General features: G+C 56.8%; 1 protein-coding gene across 4 annotated transcripts; it reads right to left on the reverse strand.

Annotated features, from left to right (window-relative positions):
• Window positions 1–2,204: 2,204 nt before the first annotated feature.
• Window positions 2,205–24,112, reverse strand: Begain (brain enriched guanylate kinase associated). 4 transcript variants are annotated; one of them, XM_026781069.1, is made up of 7 exons: window positions 23,940–24,112; window positions 22,634–22,662; window positions 8,688–8,849; window positions 7,492–7,558; window positions 6,862–6,969; window positions 5,217–5,411; window positions 2,205–4,317 (listed from the first exon to the last, which is right to left on the reverse strand). In XM_026781069.1, exons 2-7 carry the CDS (start codon window positions 22,645–22,647, stop codon window positions 2,947–2,949), a joined length of 1,917 nt encoding a protein of 638 aa, XP_026636870.1. In that variant the 5' UTR covers window positions 22,648–22,662; window positions 23,940–24,112; the 3' UTR covers window positions 2,205–2,946. The 4 variants fall into 4 exon arrangements, with proteins under 4 accessions (XP_026636870.1, XP_026636863.1, XP_005343605.1 ...); XM_026781062.1 differs by lacking the exon at window positions 23,940–24,112 and adding an exon at window positions 23,450–23,528; XM_005343548.3 differs by lacking the exon at window positions 23,940–24,112 and adding an exon at window positions 23,031–23,443 and having other exon boundaries at window positions 5,328–5,411.
• Window positions 24,113–24,876: the final 764 nt, after the last annotated feature.

Here is a 24,876-nt window from a genome sequence, read left to right on the forward strand (position 1 = left end):
GCCTCTCCCAGTGCTCCCCCAGCCTCCCCATCCTCCAGCCTCTCCCAGTGCTCTCCACAGCTGTCATCCCAAAGCTTCTCTCTACCCCAGGGTTATCTTCTGATCCCTTTCCCCACTGCAGTGTTGGCGTCATCACTGATTGGCTCTGGTCATCAGGCTTTTCCAGGAAGGCTAGCAGGTGGTAGACAAGGGCTTCCTTGTCTACCTCAGTGCCCAGCCCCCTCCTGCCCATGGTGCCCTGATCAGACTCTGGGCCCGCCCCCTAATGCTGTGGGATTTGCTTCTCTGACCCTCTGCTTTCTCGGGTACACAAGCCTGCTAGGACAGAGGGGAGAGGAAAGAGTTCTATAGACTGTCACCCTGTTGGTGTCACTAGGACAGGCAGACAGCATCTGAATCCTCCATGCTCTGACTCAGGTCCAGGGGACCAGTGAGGGTCTCCAGGAGTCCTGTTGTGGTTGTTTCATGGTGCCATCCCTAGTGTTTGCTTTTTCCCTGTCGAAGCTGCTTCTGGGCAGGAGGGCAGGTGTGTTCCCCTCTTCCCCTTCTTTCTTCAAATGTCTTCTTGCAAAGAACATTCAGAAAGATTGACTTTGATCCCAGCTGAGGTGTCGGGAGTTCACCATTTGCAATTTAAAAATAGGAAAGCTAAATTTGGAAAGCACAGAGCTGGATGAACCTGGAGTGTGGGTTCTCCCTCCACCTACCCTCCTGGGCCGAACTCACCCCATCCCACTTTTGCATCTGCAACCTGCAACCTGAGATCAGAGGTGCCCAGAGAGGAAAGCGGCCCTGTCTAGAGAGGCCTCCACAGCTGTATCTGCTGCTGGCTTGTCCACTGAGTCAGGTTGTTGCTGTCACCTGAGTGTCACTAGCATGCAGCCCCCCCACAGCATGCCCATGACCCCTGGTCTCCTGCTGAGGAAGCCTCTGTCCCGAGGGCACAAAGACATGCTGGAACCACCCGTCCCTGAAGCCTGTACCCTTGACACATTTTACTGCCTCCCCAAATGGTTCTCTCTATCCTCCCAAACCAGCTGGACTCCATACAGAGTGTGCCAACTGTCTCGAAAGGCCCCCCGGAAAGGACCAGTGTCCTCACCCCTATGGGGACTGAAGACTAGGCAGCTGTGGGTGGACTCCAGAGAGAATGGCCTGTGAATGAGGGGGCCCCTAGTGGGACTCACCTGGCAACCTGGGTGTATGAGTACTGCCAGGAGCAACTGTTCTCTATGGCATAGGCACAGAGGATCTAGAACTACTAGTTCCAGGGCTGCGCCTGTCAGGAAGGCACCTGGGAACTGCAGGGGATGGGTGGGATGAAATAGCTCTCAACAGGAAAGGCCTGAGTGTCAACAGGAAAGGCCTGAGTGTCGACAGGAAGCAGATGAAAAGCCCATCTCTTCTTCGAAAAGGAGTCACCATCCTAGGCTTTGTAGAAAATCCCACAATGCATTTCCAAGGGTTGAATGAATATGTGGGGAACAGGAAACTGGATGAGAGCACAGAGCCTCCATACCAACCGAACGGTACCTGGACATGGCAGTGATTGGCAGCTGGAATGGGAACGCAGCGCCTCTGGCAGTTGAGTGGACACAGGAGTGCATGAGCTACAAGGTAAACTGTGCAGACCCCCGCAGCGTGAGTCAAAGGAGGGACACACACAGTGTGACCGGAGGACAGAGTTGGAGAGGGAGGGATGGGCAGGTTTTTTTAAAGAATGATCTGGGGTTTTCCAGAACTGATGAACCCTGAGAGTTCTAAGGAGGAACCCCACACAGTCACACCCTAGGGAAAACACAGCCAAGTCAAAGAGAAGGCTGTGTCCAGCTAGAGAGAGCGAGACATAACCAAAACAGGAGCTCCACATTTTCCCAAGAAGCCAGGAGCTGAGGGAAGCAGAGATGGCTAACATCAGGGCGACTGTCAAGACATTTCAGAACAGAAGAGTGGACCTTGCCTCCAGGAGAGCCATGGCAACCCTTGAGAGGCTGCCTCAAAGGGGGGCCATCTGGGGGAGCAGGAAGGAGCTGAGAGTGCCAGGGACAACACCAGAGGACGCCGAAATACTGAGCTGGCCAGTGGACACTGAGCCAGGGAGGGCTGGCTGCAAGGTGGGGAACAGGCGAGGGACACCAGATCCCTGCTTCTGGTTAACTGGTCGACGCCAAGGAGAAAAAACAAACCATGAAGCTGAATTCTTTTCACTGCTGTGCTTTATTGAGGAGTTCGAACTACAGCACTAGTAGACAGCATGCATCACACACTACAGGCTCACTGGGGCGGGGGTGGGGTGGGAGAAACCTCATGTCGGAGGTAGAGTCGGGTGGTATTGGGAGGGGAAGAGGAGGACCAAGCACCGGCTATTCTAGGGGTATCTCTGGCCTCTCTTGGGCCTACAGGCCAGGCCATGGGACGAGCTCAGGGTAGATCAGGGCAGAGTGTTGGTTGCACTGTGAGATGGGTGCTTAAGATGATTTCTGCGCCCTAAGTGGCTGTTTCCCCTCCTTAGTGGACAGAATATCAGCATTCCCTTGTTGCTGGCTTGCTAGCTTCTCCCCACATGTGGAGACTGGTCTCCCTAGGGCCCCAGCCTCCCCTTCCCTGGGGTAGGCCCCACACACCCTCACTGGAAATGAAGGAGCTGGAGGCAAGCACACGAAGAAACATCCTTTTCCCTATAAAAATAGCTTCACTTACAAAACGGGGGACGCTCACTTCAGGGCAGGGCGCACTGTGTAAATGTTCTCGGTGGAGTTTGTAGCAGAGGCTAGGGGTGAACACCACGGTGGCAGAGAGGGTTGTCTTCTTGGGTTTTACTGGGTTGTTGGTAAGAGGGTCAGAGGAACTAGAATTCCTCGGTTGGGTTTGGTCACGTGGGGGCTGACTACTCTCTATTTGGGGCAAGTTTGGTGGGGGCCCCTGACTGCAGTTTACTGGTGGCAGTCAGTTGAGCAGGGTTCCGTAGAGCTGGGCCTTAGTGAGACTGTCCTTACGACTAAGCCCAGAACCTCCAGTCCTGGGGTAGGCCCGCTGGGGGCTGAGACGACTGGCAGCGTGCATTTCAGGAGAGGCTTCCATGGAGCTTGGCTCCAAGGAATCCCGGGAACCATGCTCGGGCTCGGGGCTGCTGACAGCCCCACACAGCTGCACCCCGAGCCTATCCCCATCCCCCTCACTGGCTGCATAGCCAGCGTCAACTGAACGGCTAGGGCTCAGGCTCAGATCGCCACCTGCACGGAGGAAGCAGGGCTCTGCCAGATGACCCTGGGAGAGGTCATCGCCCTCCGAGAAACTATCAGCCTTGTAGGAGGCATAGAGGGGGCTGGCACGGCCCTCAGCATGGTTGCTGTGGCTCCTACCAGGGCCGCGGCGGCCGTGGCCACGGCCAGCGCCATAGAAACGTTCTCCGAAGTTGCAGGGCGAGGCGCGGCCTGCGTTGCCAGGCTGGTAGTTGTAGGCGCCGACATCCTCCACGCTCAGGGGGCGCCAATGGCCTCGAATGTCTCCTCCGGCAAAACGATTACCGGTTGGCTTGGCCCTCAGGTTCCACAGGTTTGGAGGCATAGCAGTCTGCGGGCTATCTGCGGAGGGCGAGTAGCGGTAGGACTCGGCCTGGTACGGAGACACTGTCCGAGCAAAGCCTGGGGCTACCTGGGCCTCGAGCGGGGAGGCCAGGGTGGCCGCGGCCTTGCCGAAGCGAGAGCTGCTCCCATAGGTGGCAGAGGGCGGCTTGCGGTTGAAGAGCTCGTCGCGGCTATTCAGGTAGATGGCCTGCTGCGAGGCGGTCAGCGTGCTGGCCTGCGCGTGCTCCTTCTCCTCGGACGTGGCGCTGAAGCTGGAGTAGGAGCTGGAGGTGGGCAGCGAGGCCGCGTAGCCCGGGAAGGCATCGTGGCGGTAGGCCTCGGGAAAGGCCGCAGCCTCGGCTTCCTCCTCCTCTGCGGCGCTGTCGGTGGAATTTTGCGCACGCAGGAAGCCCACGTCGGTCACGGACGTGTCGACGCTGGGACGCCGGTCACGCTGGCGCTGGCGCTCATGCTCATCAGGGCAGTAGAGAGCTGTGTCGCTGCAGTAGATGTCTTCCTTGTACTGGGGTCGTGAGCCAGACTTCTCCATTCCGTCGCGGTAGCCCAGGTCGCGAGCAGAGGCTTCAGACAGGTGCGAGGACAGACTACCAGGGTCTGGCTTCTCCAGCACCTTGGCGATGACGCAGGTGGGCACGCTGTCAGCGTAGGCCGAATGGCAGAGTGAGGAAGGCAGGCTGCAGTCATGCTTCTCCATGTGCAGGCTCACACGCTGCTGGAAGTCCGAGGGCAGCTGGAACGGGCATGGAGGAGAAGAGAATGGAAAAAGGTCATAGTCAGCAAAACAGCTCAGCCCTGGCTCGAGGCCAGGGCCACACCAGCATCACCGACAGACAGAGACACAGACAGACAGCGGACAGTCCCCCACCCCCAGGTGTCTCATATCACATCAGTGGGAGCCATCTTAACCCCCAAGGACAAGGATGTCCTCGGCACCTGAGGTTCCCCATCACCTACCTCTACCCACCCACCCTACTCCAATGGGCCGAGCAGAGCTGGCTAGGCTACTATCTGGCACCCTTTCTGGGTCCTGCCTCGTGAGGTGTGACTTGTTCTTGCTGGCCCACAGTGTCTGTGTCGTGTCCTGTCTCTCCCCTGCCGCCCCATCCCGTGGACTGCTGAATGAGACAGACTCAGAACACAGATGCAACAAAGATTGGAGGGGCCAGTGCCAGGCACCAAAGGTTTCCATGGGGTGCCTGGTGGCAGGTGTATGGATATGTGTGTGTATGGGGGGAGGGGGCTACTGTTTGATCTATTTTGTGAGTGTTGCAGGTTTGGCCATGCCTGGGGAAAGGGGACATGGGCAGGTGCCTGGGTAGGAGATTTCTTGTGCATGTGGGCTGGGAGGGATAGGCTGGCCAGGATGGTTGGTACCAGACAACCTAGGACTAACTTGGGCTCTGCTGCCAGCTCACTCTGTGTGCCTTCAATGTGTGCCCTTTCCTTGATGCCTGTTTTTTGTTTTTTTTTTAATCTCTGGTATGGGCCTGTCTCTAATTGTGCAGCCCCCAAAGGAAACAGTGTATCCCAAGTGGTTTAGGGTGGCCCTGGGAAGTACAGTGTGGGGGGCACCTTTCACCATCAGGAAGCCAGGACCCAGGTGCACGAGGGACGAGGGTTCAGGCTCACCCGGCAGCTTCTTCTTGGAGGGTGGGGAGAGGCTTCGGGGTGGGGTGGCCCAAAAGGAGCCGGGTGGTCCTGGGACGGGGCGGGCCTGGCTGTGGGGCGGGGCCACGTTACCTCGGACACCTTATGGACCCTGCCGTAGGTCTGGCTGCACTGCAGCAGCTGGGCCGCTAGATTGCAGTCCTTCCTATAGAGCTCCTGGAAGACAAGAGAAGGTGTTTGGTCCAACCGCCCTGGTCAGTGCCCGGTGCCAGCAGGGCGATGGGAGGGGAGAGCAGAGCTGGCAGGCGGTTAGTTCTGGCTAGTCCCTGTCCAGGTCCCACATTCTTGCTGGAGTTGCCGGTGTGTGAAGGATTCCCTGTCAGCATGGGCCCTCCACAGGCTGGGGCAGCAACAGGTGGCTCCACTAGTTCTGAGCTCCCAGAGGTTGGGTTTCCTGTTCCTCTAACTCCTGGAATCCCTCCAAAGATGACTTTGTGGGAGTGCTGGGCACAAGTCAGGGACAGGGATGAACCCCATGCTGGTCTCCCACTTCACGGTATTACCAGGCCTTGGGGCTGATTGCCCAGTCTGGGCCAGGGTTAGCATAAGTGTGTGACCCCAGGTGCAGGAGGGACCCTGCTCAGACTCCTGAGCTGAAAACAGATGCAAACAGTAGGACTTTTGTCTTTGGAAATAAATCTCTGTTGCATGTGTCTGTGTTGGCCTGTTCCTTCCTGCTCTTCAGAAATCACAGCTGCCCTAGGACTCACCTGCTGCCCTAGGACCCACCTGGATTGCCCAGGAGATCCAGGACTACTGCCACAGCCTTGCTCAACCAGGACCAGTGTCCTGGGCAACCCTCCCCCATCCCACCTCGACACCAGATCTTCACAGGGGAGGGAAATGGGTCTCACCGTCCCTCTCAACTCCCCCCTGAACTTCCTAGGAACAGAGTTGAAAGTCATCCCCCAGGAGACCCCACAGCAGTTGTCATGGGAACCCGAAAGCTGTGGGCATTGCCCAACCAGCCCAGGTCAGCCACAGTGAGTAGGGGACGCCTCTTGGAGAAATAGGTGACCTTGCATGTTACAGCTAGGCTCCTTGTTTGAGCTGTGTGTGCGTAGGATCTCCTTGCCCTACTCTGGGAAAGGGCCCAGGCTACCTGGCCACTGAGTGCTTAGTCTTCAAATCCTTCCTAAGTGACATGATCTAGTAGAACTGAAAGAAACTGCCACCATCACACTTAGCTGGGCACGTAACCCTTCTAACAGGCTACTCAAGCTGTTGACTGGCCAATTTTCTGTCTACTTTCCCTATATGAACTTAAAATCCACAAGGGCAGCCACTGGTCAGATCATCACCTCAGAACTCCATTCGATCTTGTGGCAGAGGAGCAGAGGCTAATTACTGTGCCCACAGTCAGTCCACGGGGGACAGTGGGAGGCAGCTGGCTAGCTCATGGGGCCCCTTTGGATAACCACACAGCTGCGGTGTGATACTGGGCCTGGCTGAAGTCAAAAGTCTGTGCGGATGGGACGGCCGGCCTCTCTGCATCCCATCTTCGGTCTCTCCGTCAAGGGAGTCTATCCTTTCTCAGGTGCCCCGGGCACTTCTCCAAGCCCTCACTGCCCCATTCCCCCAGGGGCCAAATGCACACGGCACTTACGTTGTCCTCTGACAGCTTGTCAATGGTCACCTTGGCCTCCAGCAGGTGGCTGTTGAGGGCGACAATCTCATGGTTCATCGCACGCTTCTCTTCCTCATAGTGCTGGCCCTGGGTCACGGAGACAGAGGGAGGAAGGGTCAGTGGTTAGTGCTAAAGCCCAGCTGTTGGGCCAAGGCTTTTGTGAGCCCAACAGCTGTTGATGAAAGGAGCTTGAAATGCTAACGATGGTGTGGGAGTTAAGACAACAGACTCAGCCAGGCTTAACCCCATCCCACTAATGTTGAGCTGGATTAGCCTAGGCCAGCCCTTCCCTGAGCCTCAGTTACTTGCTCCTAATACCCTGCTCTTGGGGTGGGAGTATGGCTTGCTTTGCCCATCTCACTCAATGAGCTGGGAGAGTGACGCTCAGCACGAACCAGCCCCTACCTGTCCTCCCCCTTTAGATCTCGGCTTGGAGATAGACAGGAACTGAACACCTTTCACTGAACAAGAACAAGTGTTGGGGAACGTGGCCATTCTCTGTGCTGCCTGTACAGGCTTGGCTTCCCTAGACCCCAACTCAGTTTTATCCTGACAGCACCTCCCACAAGGGGATACTGAGTGAGGGGACAGTGTGCGTTGGGGCCTTACCATCCGGTACAGCTTATCCTCCAGCTCTTGGTTGATCCGCTGCAGTGCCATGTAGTTGCTCTGAATCCTGCAGCAGGAGGCAACAGGGTCATGACTGGCAAAGCCTGATCTTCTACAACCCCAGTAACCTCACGGCCATCACACCCTGCTGAACATGGCTGTCAGCTCACCCAAGCTTGTCCCACCAGCTCTACCCAATTCAATGTCTGCCCTGAAGATCCGATTAAAGCTAACTTTTGTCAGGGTTTCTCCTAGGCCATGGCCAAAGCCACACTGTTCTTCCCCGACACAGTGGGGCTCCTTGGAAGGAACACAGGGAGGCCTATGTGCACGAGAGCCTGTCAGAGCTGTGCTCAGGTCTTAGACGCTGGCAGGGCAGCTTACAGGTCAACTGCACACCAGGAGACGCATGTGTGGCCCTGCAATGAGTGCCGGAGCCAAGCAGGTAGAGATGGAGTGCTTTGGGCTTCTATTGCTGGTGGCTGGGGGACTGGACGTGGTGTCCGCGTGTCCTCTAGACAACCTTTGCGGTACCATTGCTGTCTTGCCAATGGGAAAGGGACACAAAAGGATGCTTAATGCAGTTAAGTGGCAGAGCTGGGACTTTAACCAAGGTCTGGCTGCACTGCCCAAGTTTGGCTTCCACACGGCTTGGTAGTGATGTTCAAAAGCTCAGAAGAATGGGGCCATTCGAAGAGGGACAAGCTGCCCTCGCGACAATGCCAGCTGCTTCTCTAAGGACTTAAAACAAACTCAGCCAACAGCAGCAGGCTGCATACTGTTTGTATTTCTAAGCTGGGGATACCCACAATAGGGGTTAGAAAAATAAATGCCAGAAGGAAAATATCCTAAGAATCTGGTCCTCCTCTCAATGCATCTTGAGTCCCCCCCACAAGCCACTCAAGATGCAGCTTCTACATCCAGGTTCATCTTATGAGCTTGTGTGGCCAGTGGGATGGGGTCTGGAAGTGGCCCCTCCTGTGCTGCTGTTGGCTCGTTCAATGTCAGAGCGGTACAGGTATGAGGCGGTGAGAAGCCAGGTCTGGAAGAGGGCACTGAGTCTGCCAATAGCATCGTCAGTGGGCCGCAGGTTCGAGCCCTGGGTAGCCTGCTCTGCTCTCCGTTTGCCAAATATCCCCAGAGCTGACACTGCGATGAGCTAGCTTCCCCCCCTCCCGTCGCAGCCCCGCCCTTACTTGCGCAGCTTCTCCGTGACTTTGTCCAGCTCCTCCTGAGCCCGCCGCAGCTCAATCTCCAGGTAGTGACGAGTGGAGCCAAACTCCGTCTCCAGCTTCTCCAGCTTATGCGTGGTGTAGGACAGCCGCTTGCGCAGCTCGCCCTTCTGCTCCTGCAGGGCGCTGCAAGACACCAGGCAGCTGTGGCACTGAGCATGGGGAAACTGACACCACATTGGCCAGCCAGGCATGCTGTGGGCATGTGCTGTGCACTCACCCCACTTGTACTGAGTGTGCACACTCAGGTTACCGCCCTCCCCGTGGTGACTGTGCCAGCACTCATGCCCCTTCAGGGTCAGGAACCTGTGTTGCCCCCTGGATGTTCACACTCCATCCCACCTGAGCCCCAACACCCAAGAGTGTAAGTTGTAGTAGACTTGCTGTAGGTAGAGGGTGGGGGGAAGTTGAGGTGCCATGTTGGAAACCTGGAGGCGGGGGTTGGCAGGTGCTGGAAGCCCCAACTATGTCCAGATGTGCTGTGGGACTTTCTAGGGACCCCCGGACTTAAAACCCAGTGTGGGGTGTGGAAGGCAGGCCGGCATCATCAGAAGAGCCCTCTGCTCTGAGTAAGCCACACACGCCACAGGCACACTACCAGCCACCTCCATTAAGAATCCCTGGATTCCTGCCCAGGCCTAAGGAAAGGGGGCGGGTCCTCCTGAGACTCAGTCCCCAAAAGAGAATCCAAAGTAGAGAGGGAAACCCAAAGGCAAGGCCTCACTGCCCACGCAGGCCCAGCGGCCAGGTGTTCTGCTGCCCCTCCCAGCTGTCTCTATACTGCTCTCCTCCAGGCAGCCCCCCAGCTGCACGAGCCCGCTGCAGGCAGTTGCTACTCAGGCCCCTCTTCCCTCGTGGAGTGGTGAGCTTCCTTGAGTACCCACTTCGTCCAAAGCAGAATTGCAGTGGGCAACAGCTCTTGAGATTGGGAGGTCCTTGCCAGGGGCTCCTGTGCCCTCGGGAAGAGGGGAGAGTATTGTCCATCTGCTGGAGTGGCCCCCTCAGCATGACTCCTCACCCCCTCCAGCCTCCAGGCAGAGTTCTGGGAAGCTGTACCTGTAGCACCCTAGGCCTTTGCATTCAGCCTTGTCCCTCTCTAGGGTCTGTGAGGCAGCCGGCCCCACAAGCCTACAGCCACCTGGACCCTGACCACACTGGCAAGCCCAAGTCAGACTCGCTTCTGTATCCCTCTGCCCTGCCTTGGGAACCTTAGGAATAGGACAGGAGCTCCATGACACATTCGATGCAGGGCTGGAACCCACCAAGGCGCATTGCTCTACAGAGCCTTCATTTACCTGGGCCATCCGGCGGTCTTCCAGACAAAGGGCGACTCGCTGGCCTGCCAGCCCTTCCTGCCCATGCTCCTCTCAGCCATCACAGCCACCTACCTTTCTAGGACAGTTGTTGGTCAACAGAGCCCAAGCTTCTGGATCTCCACCAAGCCTGCTTGCTCTAGGGATTACATCACCCAGACACACATGCTCAGTTTCTAGTCATTGCTGGGGGCGTTCCCCTTTGTGTCCCCCTTGTGTCTGGTGCTGTCCCACCCGAAGGACTTTGCCTGGCCTGGCCTCCCACTGCACCTTGGGTCATGTTTGAGACTCATTCCCACACCAGCCACCTTTGTGGGCTCCACCTGCCAGTCCGTGCCCCATTGCTTCCAGCCTGCCCCTGAACCCTACAACCTAGAGAGGGCCATGGCAGCCCCTCCCTCACACCTGGTCACAGCCTGGGGTCAGAAGTTTTGGAGAGAGGACCCTGGGTGTTGCCAACATCTCTGTCCAGTGTCCTTTCCTCCAACAGACTAACTGGATTCCTCCCAGGGCCTCAGTTTCCACACCCATCAGCAGAACAGTATATCCACATACAAGGAACATGGCTGTCGCTTGCACCTATGCTGGGTATGAGAGCCACCTGACACAATGGGACGGTGTGGGAGGTGTGGCTGTGTGGGAGCTGCTAGGGTCAGCTGTAGGCTCTTGAACTCCTAAGGGGTAAGGCGGTAGCTAGATAGGTGAACAGCCTGGTCAGTGTATCCTGGCACCCAGACACAGCAACAGCTTCTTCTCTTCTGTGGGGAGGTGTTATTTCAGTCCACAGGCTACAGTCCGTCAAGGCGTCAAGAGGAGCTATGGAAACAGTCCCTTAACATTGCACAGGGGAGGGGGGCCAAGGAACTGAGCAGCCAGAGCCCCACCCGCCCCAGCAGTGAGGCTGAGGACCCTGGCAAGTGAGGCACAGCTGCAGAGCGCTGTCTTGAGTCCCGTCTTCCCACTGGAAGCCCAGGCAGGCATTAGAGAGCCTACCCCATGGCTCAAAGAGGGGCCTGAAAGGGCCTCTATCCTTCCAGAAGGCTTCTCTGCCACTCACAGGAGGTCAGAATGGAGCTGGGCTATAGGGACAATGTATTGTGAGCCAAGAGACCCTGAGTCAGTCTGTCCCGGGATGCAGACACGGGACATAAGTCCTGGAACAGGCAAAGAGGCACCAAGGAGCAAGGGTGCAGAGGAGGAGACGACAGGTGCCCTACCTGTCCCAGAGTGAGGGTGAGGACTTAGCGAGGCAGTCCTGCTGGACTCGGGGCTACTCAAAGCACAAGGGCACCCAGGGGGTGCGCAGCCTGTGGGTGAAGAGGACAGAGCTGCTTGGAACATATGGGGGCTCAGGGTAGGGCTGCAGCCCCCGGCTGAGGTCAAGAGGGGAAGATTGTTGAGGAGCAGCTGTGCATCTGAGAGCTCTTGCTGGTAGCCCCAGAGGCTCTGAGCTCTTTGGTGGCCCTCAGTCCCACTATGGTAGGGTTCCTTGGTCACAGGTTGGGTTTATTTTGGAGGTTCTGTTCCCACCCACAGGTCTGCATGCTCTACCTTAGCCTTAGGTATGCTGTAGGGAGGACCCCACCCCCAACTGTGGATCTGTCAAGTGCATGTCCTGACCCGGGGCTGCATCTCTGGTAGATCCTGCCCTTGGTGTACATGGCTTTCTGGTCAGAGGAGCAAGAAGGTGGGTCCTGTCTGCCGGGAGGCGACATTGGTTGATGTACAGAGAGCTACATGACTGATCTGTAGGCTGTGAGGCCTGCGATGCTGAGAGTCTCTTTATGGTCTGCTGGGACCCTGCTCATCCACCCCTGCCTGTGGCTGGGGGTGGGCTGGACAGTGTGTGGTATAATAAAGGACAGAGATCTGCCTTAGCCCTGCTCTGGCGCCTCCCTGCGGGAGGACAGTACCACGTGTGTGCCTGCCATAGGGCCATGGCCTCCCTGGAGCTCTTGTGGTCAGGCCTGACACATGGACTCGGGAGGACACATGTACAGGCATGCTCAGAGCTGATGTACTGTCAAGCAGTCACTGAGGTGGGCCAGTAACACCCACAAGAGCTCCTGGCTGGCCTGGAAACCAGGCGGGTTTCAGGATGAGGCAGATGTGCTAAGAGCTGCGTAATCCCATTTAAAAGACTCGCTGCACAGACCATCACAGAAGAAGAGAAATGTTCATTTGTTACGCCTGGGTGGTGGAATGCTGGGTAATTGAAAAAATGTGTACTTTTCTGGATTTGTCATCTTTTCTACAGATAAAATATCAGAAGGAAAAAATTTACTTAGGATTAAATTTTGTCACAGGGAAAAAGTTCCCGTAAGCATCAGTGATGGGTTGGGGGTTGGGGGGTGGAGGGTGGGGTTTTTCGGTCCTCCACATGGTAGCTATCCTAAGGCTGTAGAAGGTGGAACAGGCTGGGCTGTCTCTCTCCCTGCTTTGGACAAGGCCAGCAGTGGCCCCATTGTCCTCGAAGCCCTTGCCGACAAGTCTCCACTTAATAGCTTGGGGACCTCAGCCCTAGATGAAGTCTGGAACCCAAAGGGAGACTGGGTCTGGGGGACGGCTGGATGTACCTGGGGTCTGATTCCGGTCACTGACAGGGCATTTTATCAAGCACCACTGATTGTCTGATTTGTTCTGAGCCAGGTAACACTTGGAGACTGTCAGTGAGGCATCTGGTATAGGACCATCTCCCAGACATGAGGGAAGTGGGCTCCAGGGAGGGTGTACTAGACCCCAAATCTGAGGCAAATCTCAGAGCTGAGATGTGGACTAGTGGATTACTTCCTTCTCGCGTCCATTCATGAGAGAAGAGGGTGCACCACCAGCAGAGCAAATGACTACCCTACTCTGATCAATGAGCCCCCAGGGCCTGGCACTGGGTGCCTCTCAGGAAGAGACAGGGTGGCGCCCTGTCATGTGCTACTTCTCAGCTTGCCTGGAGCCCATTTCCTTCTTCCTAAGCATGGAAGCAACCGTTTCTCCTATGGAGGGAATCTGTTGATACATGTGTCTGTCTTCCTCTCCCAGAAAATGCCACCAAACAGGCTCTGAGGACCCTGGGGACCAGCAAGAGTCCTTGAAGGTAGAGAAAGCACAGGATACTGAGGGAACAGCAGACATAGACCACAGCCTTCCTCTCACAGCAAACAAGCAGGGGGCCGTCACTACTCATCTTAACAGACAACCACTGCCACCTGTGGAGCCTGGAGGCTGCCTGTGCTCGCTCCAGCATGCCCGGGCAAGAAAGAAGGTTCCAGGCCCACCTGCAGACTCTATGCATGCACAGCGGAGGGCTCCTGAGCTAGCCAGGCCATCCCTTCCCTCTGCCTGCCTTCCTCGGTCTCATCAGCCACCGCCCTCGCTCCTCTCTGCCATGCTGTCCCTCACACTGGCCCCCCTTTCTTGGGAAGCTCAGTTTGACACCTCTCCTGCCTCTGGGGCCACCTGTCTGCATGGGACTCATACTCATGTTTGCCTGGTGACTGCCTGCCAGCCCACATGGTGATGGGGCGGGACCGGGTTGATCTGGCTCAGTGTCACTGACACTCCATGGGGCCTTGCAGAATGCCTAGGCTCAGCCTGGCTTGCTCTCCAGCACGGCTCAGCTTGGCCCCAGCAGTCATGCTCCAACAACGCCAAATTGCTTGTCATTCTTCACCTGCTGCAAGCACTTTCTCATCTTGGTGACTTTGTCCCCATGTCCCCTCTGCCAGGATCTTGCTCTGCCTGCCCCAGGTTAACCCTTCCCCACCTGAAGGACCAGAGGGCTCTCTCTCCATGCAGGTCAACAACTGCTCCTCTGAATGACTAAGTTGCCGATCTATCTACTTTTGATTGCAAGGGTGCACAGGTCTCCCACATGGCCACCCTGGCATCCCAACTCCAAGCTCTTCTGGCAACTGGATGGCTCACTTCTAACCCCTAGCAGACTACACCCTGCCCTGGCCCCTGTACCCAGCCTAAATGCCCAGATTCGCACCTTTTGGGCCACCATTTCCCCCAGCTTCTGCCTGTGTTAGCCTGGGAGCTCCTGATGGTTCTCTTGCCTCCTCAGGGCCTGGGATATTCCCTTAGGAGGGCCTCCCCTTACACACCACCTCCTCTGGCAACCCACTTAGTCTTAGTACTGAGTGGACAGGAGTGGTGACCTGGCTGGTCCCCTGCCCACTAAGCCTATGGGGCTATCTCAGATATCAGCACTCAGCCAGGCTGATGGGTACATGGCAGTCTGATGCTGCAGGAGCAAGGTCAGGCATGAGAGTTCATCTTCTCAACTAGCCTAGCATGCTCATCTTCAAAGCTGTTGCCAAAGCTACCTCTACCTACTAACACTGTCCTCTCCTGAGCCTTGAACTAGTTCCCTGAGAACCATGTGACCAGTGGTAGAAACAGCTCTATCCTGTGCAGGATCTCCCCAGTCTCCCTGTGAAGGCTGCAGGGCCGCCGCTCCTTCCACCGACCAGCTGGAGCAACCTACCTCCTCGGGCTTCTGGGCAGAGTGTCTCCTGCTGGTGGCATCCTCAGGGGCTCTGGTCTGTGCTGCATTATGCCTGGTAGCTATATATCTGTGCATCTTTAGAATCTGTTGCGCCTTGGTCATGCCTGGATGGTTCTACCCTTCATGTCTGTGGCTGCCTTCCCCCAAGGGCAGGTAAGCCATGAACAGCAAACTCAACACTCGTGCTTGCCAAGTGCCCCCATCCATCTTTTTCATCATCGTCTCAGATCTTTCCCCACCCCCACTTTCCAGTTGGGAGAAAACAGGTGCAACATGGGTAAAGTCAGGCCTGTCCAGGTCACAGGACTTGGCTGGGCTCAGCTCTGCTGTCTTTCTTCCCTCAGAGTGGAGAGACTAGATGCTAACATAAGTCTCAGCATTGTGCTGCCATCATGGTCACTAAGGTGTCACACTGTGACTTCCCATTGGTATGTGCTAGAGAACAGGACCATACATGTGGTCCTGTGGCCACAGCAGGGGTCTTTCTGGAAGGGGGTTGCCACTAGGGAACACAGGTATCCACACTGGGCACCTGCCCTGATTCTACCCCTAGAGCCCATGGCTAAGCAGTTCAGGCTGACAACGTCCCTCTGTCACTCCTTTCTCTTGGGGCAGCAGCCAGGAGCTACAGCAGGAAAAATCGGCTCCTCACCTCATCTTATCAGGCAGCTGCAGCTCTGCCCCACCACCCTCCTCTGAAAAGAGAGCTATGTGCAGGGAGCCGGGCACCGTGACCCGGAGAGCCCTTGGGGTGGGAGAGCTAGATGCCCAGGGCAGCTACAGAGTCATAGGGTCTGGGGTACACACAAGCCCCACCCCCAGGGACATACCCCTTCTCTGTTCCTGTACTCCTCTTCCAGGCTTTCCAGATGCCCCCTCCCCCTAAGGACAGGAGGTTCCCACAGGGACTCAGTCTCTAAAGATGGATTGACCCATGTCTCTACCCTACCCTCCTCATCCTGTTCCCACCACCTACAGCATGGAGCACGGGAAGCTGTCCAAGGGAACCTCCACAGATGTCACCCTCATGTGCCTCCCACATCTGCCTCACACCTGTCCTCTGTGCCTGGGACAACCCTCTGGGCTCTTGCCTGCTCTCTGTCAGCTCCAGCAAATCCCCTCTTTCTGAATCAGTGAGCCCCCCTCCTTCTAGATCATTCCCTTCAGCAGTCCAGTAGGTGGCTTCTTTTCACACTTCAGTAACCACCTTCTCTGATCTCCAGGCACTGCCCGTTCTGCTGCCGGAAATGCAGAAACGCAGTCTGTCCCTGCTGTCTGTCTCTATGTTCCCACCCTTGAATGGAGCCTGCCATTCCCGTCTTGTCCCTCACCTGGCATCTGGCTGACTGGCTACCCCTTCCCAGCATCCTTTGAGGGTGCTCCCTTTCAGCAGCCGCTTTCCTCCCCTGGGTGCACACGCTCACAACAATCCCCAGTAGCAAATATTGTGGGCTTCATGGTCCCCAGTGAATCTGATTCCAGGTGTCTCCATCACACTGCCTCACCTGTCTGCAGGGCTCATGGGAAGCTCTGGACAGCCTTTCTCGTGTCTGAAGATTTCTAGACATTTCCCACCCTCCCACAGGCCCTGCCTACAGGATGAGCCCCCTTCTTCCTGTGCCCCTCAATGCTGCTCTCCCTGCCTTGGTCTTGAATCAGTCACACTGTGTTAGGGAGGCCACCAAGCTATGCTAGGGTTGGAGCAAAGGAAGGAAGGAGTTACATCTTGGGATGAGCTGTAACTGTGCTGGGGTCTGGAAGTGGTGTGGGGGCCTCAATCAGTGAGGAAAAGGCACAGGTTTCAGGGGTGCCCCTCATTGGCGAGCTGGAAGTGCTGTGCTTGGGGCCATCCTGGGGCGGGGGTAGAGTCAGAATGGGAGCCTGGTGGAGGCTAGGCAGAGGAGCTACATAGGCCTTGGGAGCATCTACAGCCCCCTGCTTCACTGGGTTCCTGTCTCTCCTCCCTGACCCTCTTATCTCTCCTGCCCCACAGGCTGCCCCTCTCAAGGCTGTCTCCCCCAACAGGCTGTGCCCCCCACAGGCTGTCCCCTATCCTAAGTCAGGGTCAGCATTCAGGATAGGACAGTGGATGGATGGCCTCAAGGTGAGCCTCAATGTCAACAGTATCTCCTCAGGGGCTCCCAAATGTCCCCTGGGTGGCAAGTCCCTCAAAGCCCAGGTAAGGGAGCTGCAAAGCCACCTGGGCACCAACCTGGCTTGAGGACCTTCAGGCCCCTCACAACTATCAACAGACATGGCTGTCTCTGGTGTGCCTTAGTTTCTCCATCTGCAACAAAAGCCCACGGAGTCACTTGTGACTACCATGGCTTCCCTAAAGAAGTTTGCTCTATGGGTCTTCCTCCACCCCTGTAGCAGAGTCATGAGGCCTCCTGACATCTGGTGCCCTGGGTAGGGTCGTGGATAGAATGTCTAAGTGGGTGGGGGGCTACCTAGACCACCGTGGGTGTGCATGGAGCAGGTGACCCCTGCCCAGCTTGGAAAGTCCTGTACTCATGGCTGTTTTCTTTGTCAATGTTTAAAGATTTACTTTATGAGTATTTTTGTTGCATGTCTATCTGTGCATCATATGTGTACCTGGTACCCTTAGAGGTCAGAGAGGGTGCTGGGCCCCTTAGAATTAGAATTATGGACAATTCTGAGCTACTGTGTATGTGCTGGGAATCGACCCTGGGTGCTTTGCAAGAACAAGTACTCTTACCTGCTCTAGTTCTGTGGATGTTTTCCTGTCCAGGGTTGACAGGATTGACACTGCACCACACCCCTGCCCCAAATCCTAGACTGTCTCCATCCTGCCTCCATCCTCCTCCTCACTAGGGGAATAATGTCACTTGCCCAGTGGGTGGGGCATCACGGCCTCTGTGGGGCAAGGATGGACCCTTTGAGAGAGGTAGGTAGTTACTAGCATGAGTTAAGTCTCTACAACAGCAGCTGAATGCCAAGTTCATACAAATGCAGTCAGTCTATCTAAAGTAAGCACCGTTATCAGAGGATCAGAGAGGGTCAGAAGTTTACTTATGGCCACACAGCCACTAAGTAAAGACCTGGCATTCGAGCTAGAGAGCGGACCCCACTTTCATAAAGTGAAATATTCCATAAAGGAGGCTTTTCAGAGCAGGGTCTCAGATGGGCTGTGGGGACAGGAGATTTTTGAAAAGAAATACAGTGAGAAAGAATACTTCATATGCCAAGTCCCTTTACAATGGTCTGACCCCTAAAGAAAGAATTTAGTGAGAATTCGGCTTCCTCTAGTAGCATCAGATTTAGGAGTAGTGGTGGGAGCCTTGAAGAACCTCACTTAGTGAGAGGCTTGACCAGCTGGCACAGTGGGTAGGTGGGCCGGAGGGAAAAGAAGAGTAGGGGGTCTGATGTGAGGGGATACTCCCATGTGCAAGGAGACCCAAGTCTAGGTACCCTCAAAGCATGAGCTTCTCCACAGCGGTCCCCATCATGTCTGCCAGGAGCCCAGGCTCAGCACTTACCATGCCACAGCTCTCTCAGCAGCAGGACCCTCTCTATACCCAGAACCCACTTCTGGGTCCACCTTCAGACCCTGTCCCCCTCCATCTCACCCCATTGTTCTTACCAGGCACTTGCACCGGCTATCTCCCATCTGCCTGGAGCTGGGGCCTCTTGTTCTCAGGCTTGCAAAACTACCCTGCCCCACAGATGATAGCTGCCCTCACCATTTCTGTCCCCAAAGCACTTGTGAATTTTACTTGTTTAGAAAAGGTCTCTGTCACCATTAACCACAATGTTTTTTTCCTATATCCTCCCTTGACTACAATACCCTTGGTAAACAGTGGTGCTTAATACATGTGTTTGGCTTGTGATCAATGGGCAAACGAAAGTCCAAGTGACAAGTGAGAGGGCCAAGGCCAGACCTTCAGGACAGGGGAGATCCTGTGCATGGGAGCAGATGTGCCATGTCAGGGGTGCAGTGGGGGCACAGCTGGGGGCTGCACAAGGAACATGGGGAGTGGGGGTCTGTAGGCTTGAAATGCACCCCCAGCCTTGACTTTGGGAAAGGCACATGTGGCCCTGGGTGGGATGCTTAGGCAGGTGTAAGGATGTCTGATAGCCACTTGTTTCTATGGAGCCAGCGTGGTGCTTCCCCCTCCCCCACTGCCCCAGCATGGAGGACAGCCTTCCTGGTCTGTGCAAGGCTGAATGAGAAGCGGGTAGGTGAACAGATCAAGCTGTGGGCCAAATGCATGAGTATCCGTGTGAAAATAATACCGATCCTGGGACACAGGGATCAAGTTCAAGGAGAGGAAGGCCTTTGAGGGCACCTGAAAATCCATTAGCAGCACACAAAAGACTTCAATAGGGAAAAAAAGGAGCAGGCTGGGCTCTGCTCAGTGCTGGAGTATCTGCTAGCACTGTGAATACAATGTAACCCCAGCACCCCAGCCTGAGACAGGCAACAGTGCCAACGCCACCAAGTCCCATTGACCCAAGGACCACTGTGAGCATCATATAATAGCAGGAGGTGCTGGTCTGCTGGAACCAGCTGTATAAAGAGTTCTCACAATCCAAAGTCACACTGGATCCCTTGGATGCCTGCAGATGGCACCCAAGAGGGCTATTGAATGACGGGAATCAGCTAGGAAAGATCCCCATTCCTGCATCTGATGGGAGAAGTTGGTGAGGATTTGGGCAGGGTCACTGGGTGCCTCTGGGCCTGTTGTCCCAAGATGATCATGTGGTGCCCCAGCACACAAATGACACTCGTCCGTGGATGTCCACAGCAGCTCTGCTTACCTTGATTCAATCACTAAGGAATGCCTGTGGCTCAGTGGGATGGCCAATCACTGGGCGACTCCCACAGCCATGACACAGATGAATTCCAGAGGCACAGATGGGGACCCAAGCGAGACACAGTTGAAGCTGTTCATGAATTCAAAAGCCAGGAGCCTGTATCACAAAGCCAGGGTCCTGGTAACTTTGAGGTGGGGGCTGTATTTGGGGAAGGGTCTTGGAGATTTGGGGTGGCTGGCAGTGGTCCCCAGCTTGCTCTAACTCCACAGCTAGTCCTGCAGTTGATCACTGGCTCTGGGTTGCTTTCCTGGAGATGGCCACACTCTGTCACTTTAAGGACTTGCTTTGGGCAGAAGGCGTGGTCCCTAGTGAGGGAATCTTTGGGCTTGCTGAGTACCCCCCTGCATCTCTGGACAGAGAAGAAACTGCAGCTCAAAGTGGGAGGGGGAACGCCTAAGATGGCAGCAGAGAGAGGCCCATGGCCATCACACATCAGGCAGCTGAGATACAGGGATGTCTCAGTGCTGCAGTACCACAGACAGGTGGAGGTAGAGTGGCTGAGCAGGAATGGAGGAGCTGAGCAGAGATGTGCAGGATTCAGGAGTGGGGAGATGCTAGGCTATAGCCAGGTAGCCAGGTCAACAATAGATGTGCACCTACTATATGTCAATGGGCCCAAGGAGTCCTACTGTGTGCAAGTCCCTACCAGGTACTGAGGCTAGTAAAAGAGAGGTCAGAGTCAAGTCTTGTTCTCACGGTGCTCACATGTGGCAAAAGGAAGATGAGGGACTTCATTCCAGGTGTCTGGGACAGCCCCCTGACCTCTACTCCCCATTCCTCCTCTGTCCCATATTGCTTCCAGAACCAGGAGGTCTCTGCATTCTTGGAGGGTGTCTTGTTTAGCCTGTCATCTTGAGCCCTAGTTGAGGCATTTTGGGGATCATCCTCCAATACCTCAGGAGGCTAATGTCTCTAATCTGGTACCCAGAGCATCCTGGGCAGACTTCACTGTCCCCTATCCCTAGCCTGGTGCCTGCTTTGGATGGCTGGGTTGGGTTTCAGCATCCCATACAGGGCCAGGTGCTTGGATGGAGTAAGAACCCTAGTGAAGAGGGTCCTTAGAGTCTCCAAGTTTTCTGTGCAGCTAAAAGAGTAGGGAAAAGGCTTCCTGGGCAGGGAGGACCATAGGGAGGTCAGTAATTTGCTGTGAGCTCCATGGCGGATCATGCTATGGGGTGAGAGTCTGGCAGAGGGGTGAAGGCAGTGAGAGCCCAGCTGCTTATCTGCTCACAAAAGGCTGCCACCAGAGTCAAGCCTGGGATGGGTGGGTAGAGGAGTGGGTGGATCCAAGGCTAGGCTTCCCCCAACTCAACCTAGGTCCAAATCCCAGGCTATAGCACAGAGAAATCCACATTCTCTGCCCCAGGAAGCAGAACCAAGCTCATACCTACCACCTCTATCTGGATAACCAAGACCCCTTCACTCAACCACAAATACCATTCTTCTTGCCTGGGACTGGGGAGTTACCCCCTCTCCTCACACAGGACATTCTGTCTGGGCCCCTGGTGTGCTCCTGGCCCCAGACTAGCACCTCCCCCCACCTCCCAATATCCCTTGGCAGAGATATTCATTCTGCAGCCGAGGAAATTCAAGATCCATAAGCGGAGTTTTAGCTAGATCTGTGGGACCACAAATCCTGTGACCACCCTGCAGGAGGTCATGTGACTGGATTTCCTTAGCCTCTGGTTCTTTTGGTCCCCAGGACCAACCCTCATCTCCAGACAGAAACCCATTGTGGCTCTTGGTACCCACACCATCAGTGAAGGAAGGTTCTGGAGGAAGCTGTGTGATTTAGAAGACCAGCTGCTGACAACAACAGGACCCTCCCCAATCCCAGGGGGTAGGACCCTTCCCACTCCAATTCCAGGAGGCATTGTGAGTTCCATCTTCAAGATCCCACCAAGTCTGGAAGGTCATGTGATCCAATTCAGTCCAGGGGCCCAAGCCCTAACCACTGCTCCCAGCCCTCCCTTTTCAGTCCAGGACAGGTCATCTGCCTACCTATGTCCCCAGTTAGGTTGATCAGACCCCAGACCCAACACGCAGACCACATTCAAGACCCTTGGCTAAGCATGAGGAGAGGGGGAGAGGAAGGAAGCTCAGGGAGTCTTTCTGGCTTCTGGAAATCTCTGAATTTTTTTTTCAGTCCCAGTTGGGTTGGGCAGTGTCCCCTCAGGGCCTCAGTGTGGGGGTGATGATGAATAATAGCCAATGAGGGGCACCAGTGAGGGTCCTCGCATGAGGAGGGAAGCCTGGGTTTGGGACTGAAGTCATTGCAATGACCATACAAATATGGCTCCCTAGGCCTGGATGCCTCCATTTTGGCTTGGATCATGCAAGGTGGGCCTTGGCCCACTGACATCATCAGTTTTTGTTCTGAGGTCTCAAAAGACTGGACCCCCTCCCAGCTCAGGATATGCCGATTCCAGACCTGTGGTCCTCTGTTCTTGTCTCCAGATACCTGGATATCTGAGACCACTGACCAGTATTGAAGGTCAGCTGGGAAGGCCCAGCCCCTCCCCTGGAGCCAGGCCCTACCTTGGGCCAGGCCTGAGCTTAGTCAGGCCCTACCCCTCAGGGACTGATGGCCTGCTACCCAGTTTTTTCTATACTGACAATTTTGTCTTGGACAAAAGGGCCAAAAGACCCTTCAGGTCAGGGGCGAGGGCCCCGAACCCAGCACCAAAGGGCTGGGCCTGCTGACCACACAGACTGGGCCCTAGCTCCGGAGGAAAATGCTGGGGGGGTGGGGGGAAGGGGGATTGTCCGAAGAAAAGGGCGACATCGCAGAAGCTGCGAATATTCAAATGGGCTGGTCCCCGGTCTGCCGCGCTCCGGGCCCCTCGGAGCCCGGGCCCCCGCTCTAAGTTGGGGTGCGCGGGAAGGCCTTGGGGGTGCTCCGGGCCGCGGCCGCGGGGTTCCCCCAAAATGGCTCCAAGATGCGGGGCCTGAACAGTCGCGCGGGCTCCATCCCCGCCCGTCGCCATCGGTGCAAACTTCGCCACCCCGGCCGTGACAACTGTCGGCTCAACGGCGGGGACGAAATACTGGGGTCCTGGGGTCCCAGGGGGGCGAGTGCGCAATGGCCTCGGGGACCTGCCCGTGATGACGCCCCTGCAGCAGCAGCCCCGAGCCCCGTGCGCTGCCCAGCTGCGCACCCCGATTTGTCACCCGCGCCCACCCTGCTCCTATCTGGCCCCACCGAACCCCCAACCCGCCCTCCCCCTCACCCCCAGCCCACCCGCGGCACTCACCTGAGTTTCTCCATGTCTGCGGCAGAGGCCTGCGGAGAGCAAAGGAGAGGGTCAGCGCGCGGCAGGGCAGCCCCGCTCGCGCCCCAGCCCGTACCCCCGTGCCTCAGTGGGCGCGCCGGGCCACAGCCGTGTAACAGGTGAGCCTGCCCGGGCCGCCACCGAGTTACGCCCCCCGGACCGAGCCAGGGACCGGTCGGGGACGCAAGGCGCAGCGGCCAGGGCAGCTAGCGGCCTCGCTGTCAAAGGGGCCCCTCCGTGTCCGTCGACTCTCGGGCGGCCACGGACCCCGCCGCTCCCCGGCCCTCCGTTAACCCCTGCTGCCCCGTTCCCCCCATCCGTCCCACCCGAGCCCCGCAGCGCAGGAGCGCTGAGTCGCTAGAGTGTTAGAACCGCGTACCCGGTCGGCGCTCACGCAGCCCGAGGGGAACGGCATCGAAGCAGGCACTCTCGTCTCCGCTCGGGACCCTTCTGTCTCTGATCCTGGGGTTCGGGGTCTGCCCCCCCTTCTGGGCCCGAGGGATTAACCCCGGCAAGCCCAGTTCTCCGGCGGGGTTCCGAGCCGCTGGCGCAGACCCGCCCGTGCGCGGTGTGAAGACCCTCTGGGCGGGACGGCACCTCCGCACCTCCGGGACCCACTAGCCCCTGTTAACCCTGCGGATTTTGGCGAACCCCGGGGACGGCGAGCGGCCCGAGCGGGATCGTACTTCCTGCGCACAACGGGCTCTTCTGCGCTCGGCCGAGGCCGTCCCCGGGGCTGCCCCTGCCCTCCCGCTAAAGGCTGCGCTGGAGACTGAACCCTGGGACGACGCCACAGACCTGAGTAGACTGATGGCTGCCCATCCCGGACCCTCGCGCAGGGCGCCCGCGTCCGCGTCCGCCGGGAGCGCGCTCCGCTCGGTCCGGGCCCCACGCCGCCTCCCCCACCGCCCCGCCGAGCGAGGGCGCAGCCCGGCCTTGGAGCCTCGGCCAGACTCGGCAGCAACTTCCCGAGCGCCCGAGCAGGCCTCCCCCCTGCGCACCCCCAGCCTCAGTTTCCTTTCCTGAAATCTGGAGGAGGGAAGGCGGGAGGAGCTCGGACAGGCGCTCTGCTGCACTCAAGCTCTGGCGGGCAGCAGAGGGGCTGGGTTAGGGAAAGGACCCCTGGGGGGCCCGGTGGGCTTCCGTTCCCGAACACTTTAATAAAAGTTTACAAAAAGCACAAGCCCAAACCCCCCTTCTACAAGTCCTCCTTCAGGATCAGAGTTCTATAGTTAAGAGTTTGGCGCATACCAGCACGACCCCCAACGCCCCTCTTCCCCAGGCCCACCTTTCCGAGTTCCCATCACAGTACTCATCTCCTTTACTGGGTCCCAGCATATAGCAGGCGTTCAATAAACACGGACATCGCATGCCTGGGTCCTTTGGCACCGAAGTAAGGCTTATCCAGCTTTCCCCTGGCTGACTGCGAGTTACTACGCAGGAGCCCCGGATCTTCCCAGGACACCCAACACCCTGCAGTCTTGGCCTCCTGGAGCCAGCGCAGGGTGGGAGGAGCTGTCCACTCGCAGGGTCAGAGCCAGCCAGGATGAAACCAACCCCCCCCAATCCAAGAGCTCATCTACCCATCCATCCACCAATGGCTCCCCACTCATTCGGAGGCTGGCGGGGATTCTACCACCAGGGAGGAGCGCGAGGGAGGGCAGCAGGCTCTCCAGGGGCTAATCTGGAGGTTCATCTCCACCCCAAGTCTGGGGTTCATTTTAAGGAAAGACACCTGCCCTCAGCCCAGGGTGGTAGCTCATTCCAGCCACCAGGGCCCTAGATCTACAAGAAGCCGGGCCCTCAAACTGACAGGGCTTGTTCAGGTCTGGACGCCATTCATAAGAGGCCTCTTCCACCCAAAGGCAGGGGCCATCCCTCTCTGTCTTCGGCCTCCTCAATCACTCAAGTCAATGACCTGCTGGGGCATTTGTCTGGAATTAATAAGAATGTATTAAAATTTAATTTTAAAAAGCTAGCATCAATTATTTACATTGACTATTTCAGCTTTTCTAGAAGGCCGGTCTGGGAACCCCCCACCTCCCAAGGGACTGGGAAAGAGGCAAGGGAGGTGGTGGGTAGCTTTGTGGCTAGGGTGGGGGCGGGGCGGGGCAGGAGACAATGGGAATGCAGCCCCTGCCCTTTCCTTAGCTGTTTCTGATTCTGGCTCCAGGCTTTGATCCTCCTCTGACCTCCAAAACCAGTGGGTCACCACAAGTCCTGAC

This window comes from Microtus ochrogaster, chromosome 1, assembly GCF_000317375.1.
Source record: "Microtus ochrogaster isolate Prairie Vole_2 chromosome 1, MicOch1.0, whole genome shotgun sequence".
Lineage (NCBI taxonomy): Eukaryota > Metazoa > Chordata > Mammalia > Rodentia > Cricetidae > Microtus > Microtus ochrogaster.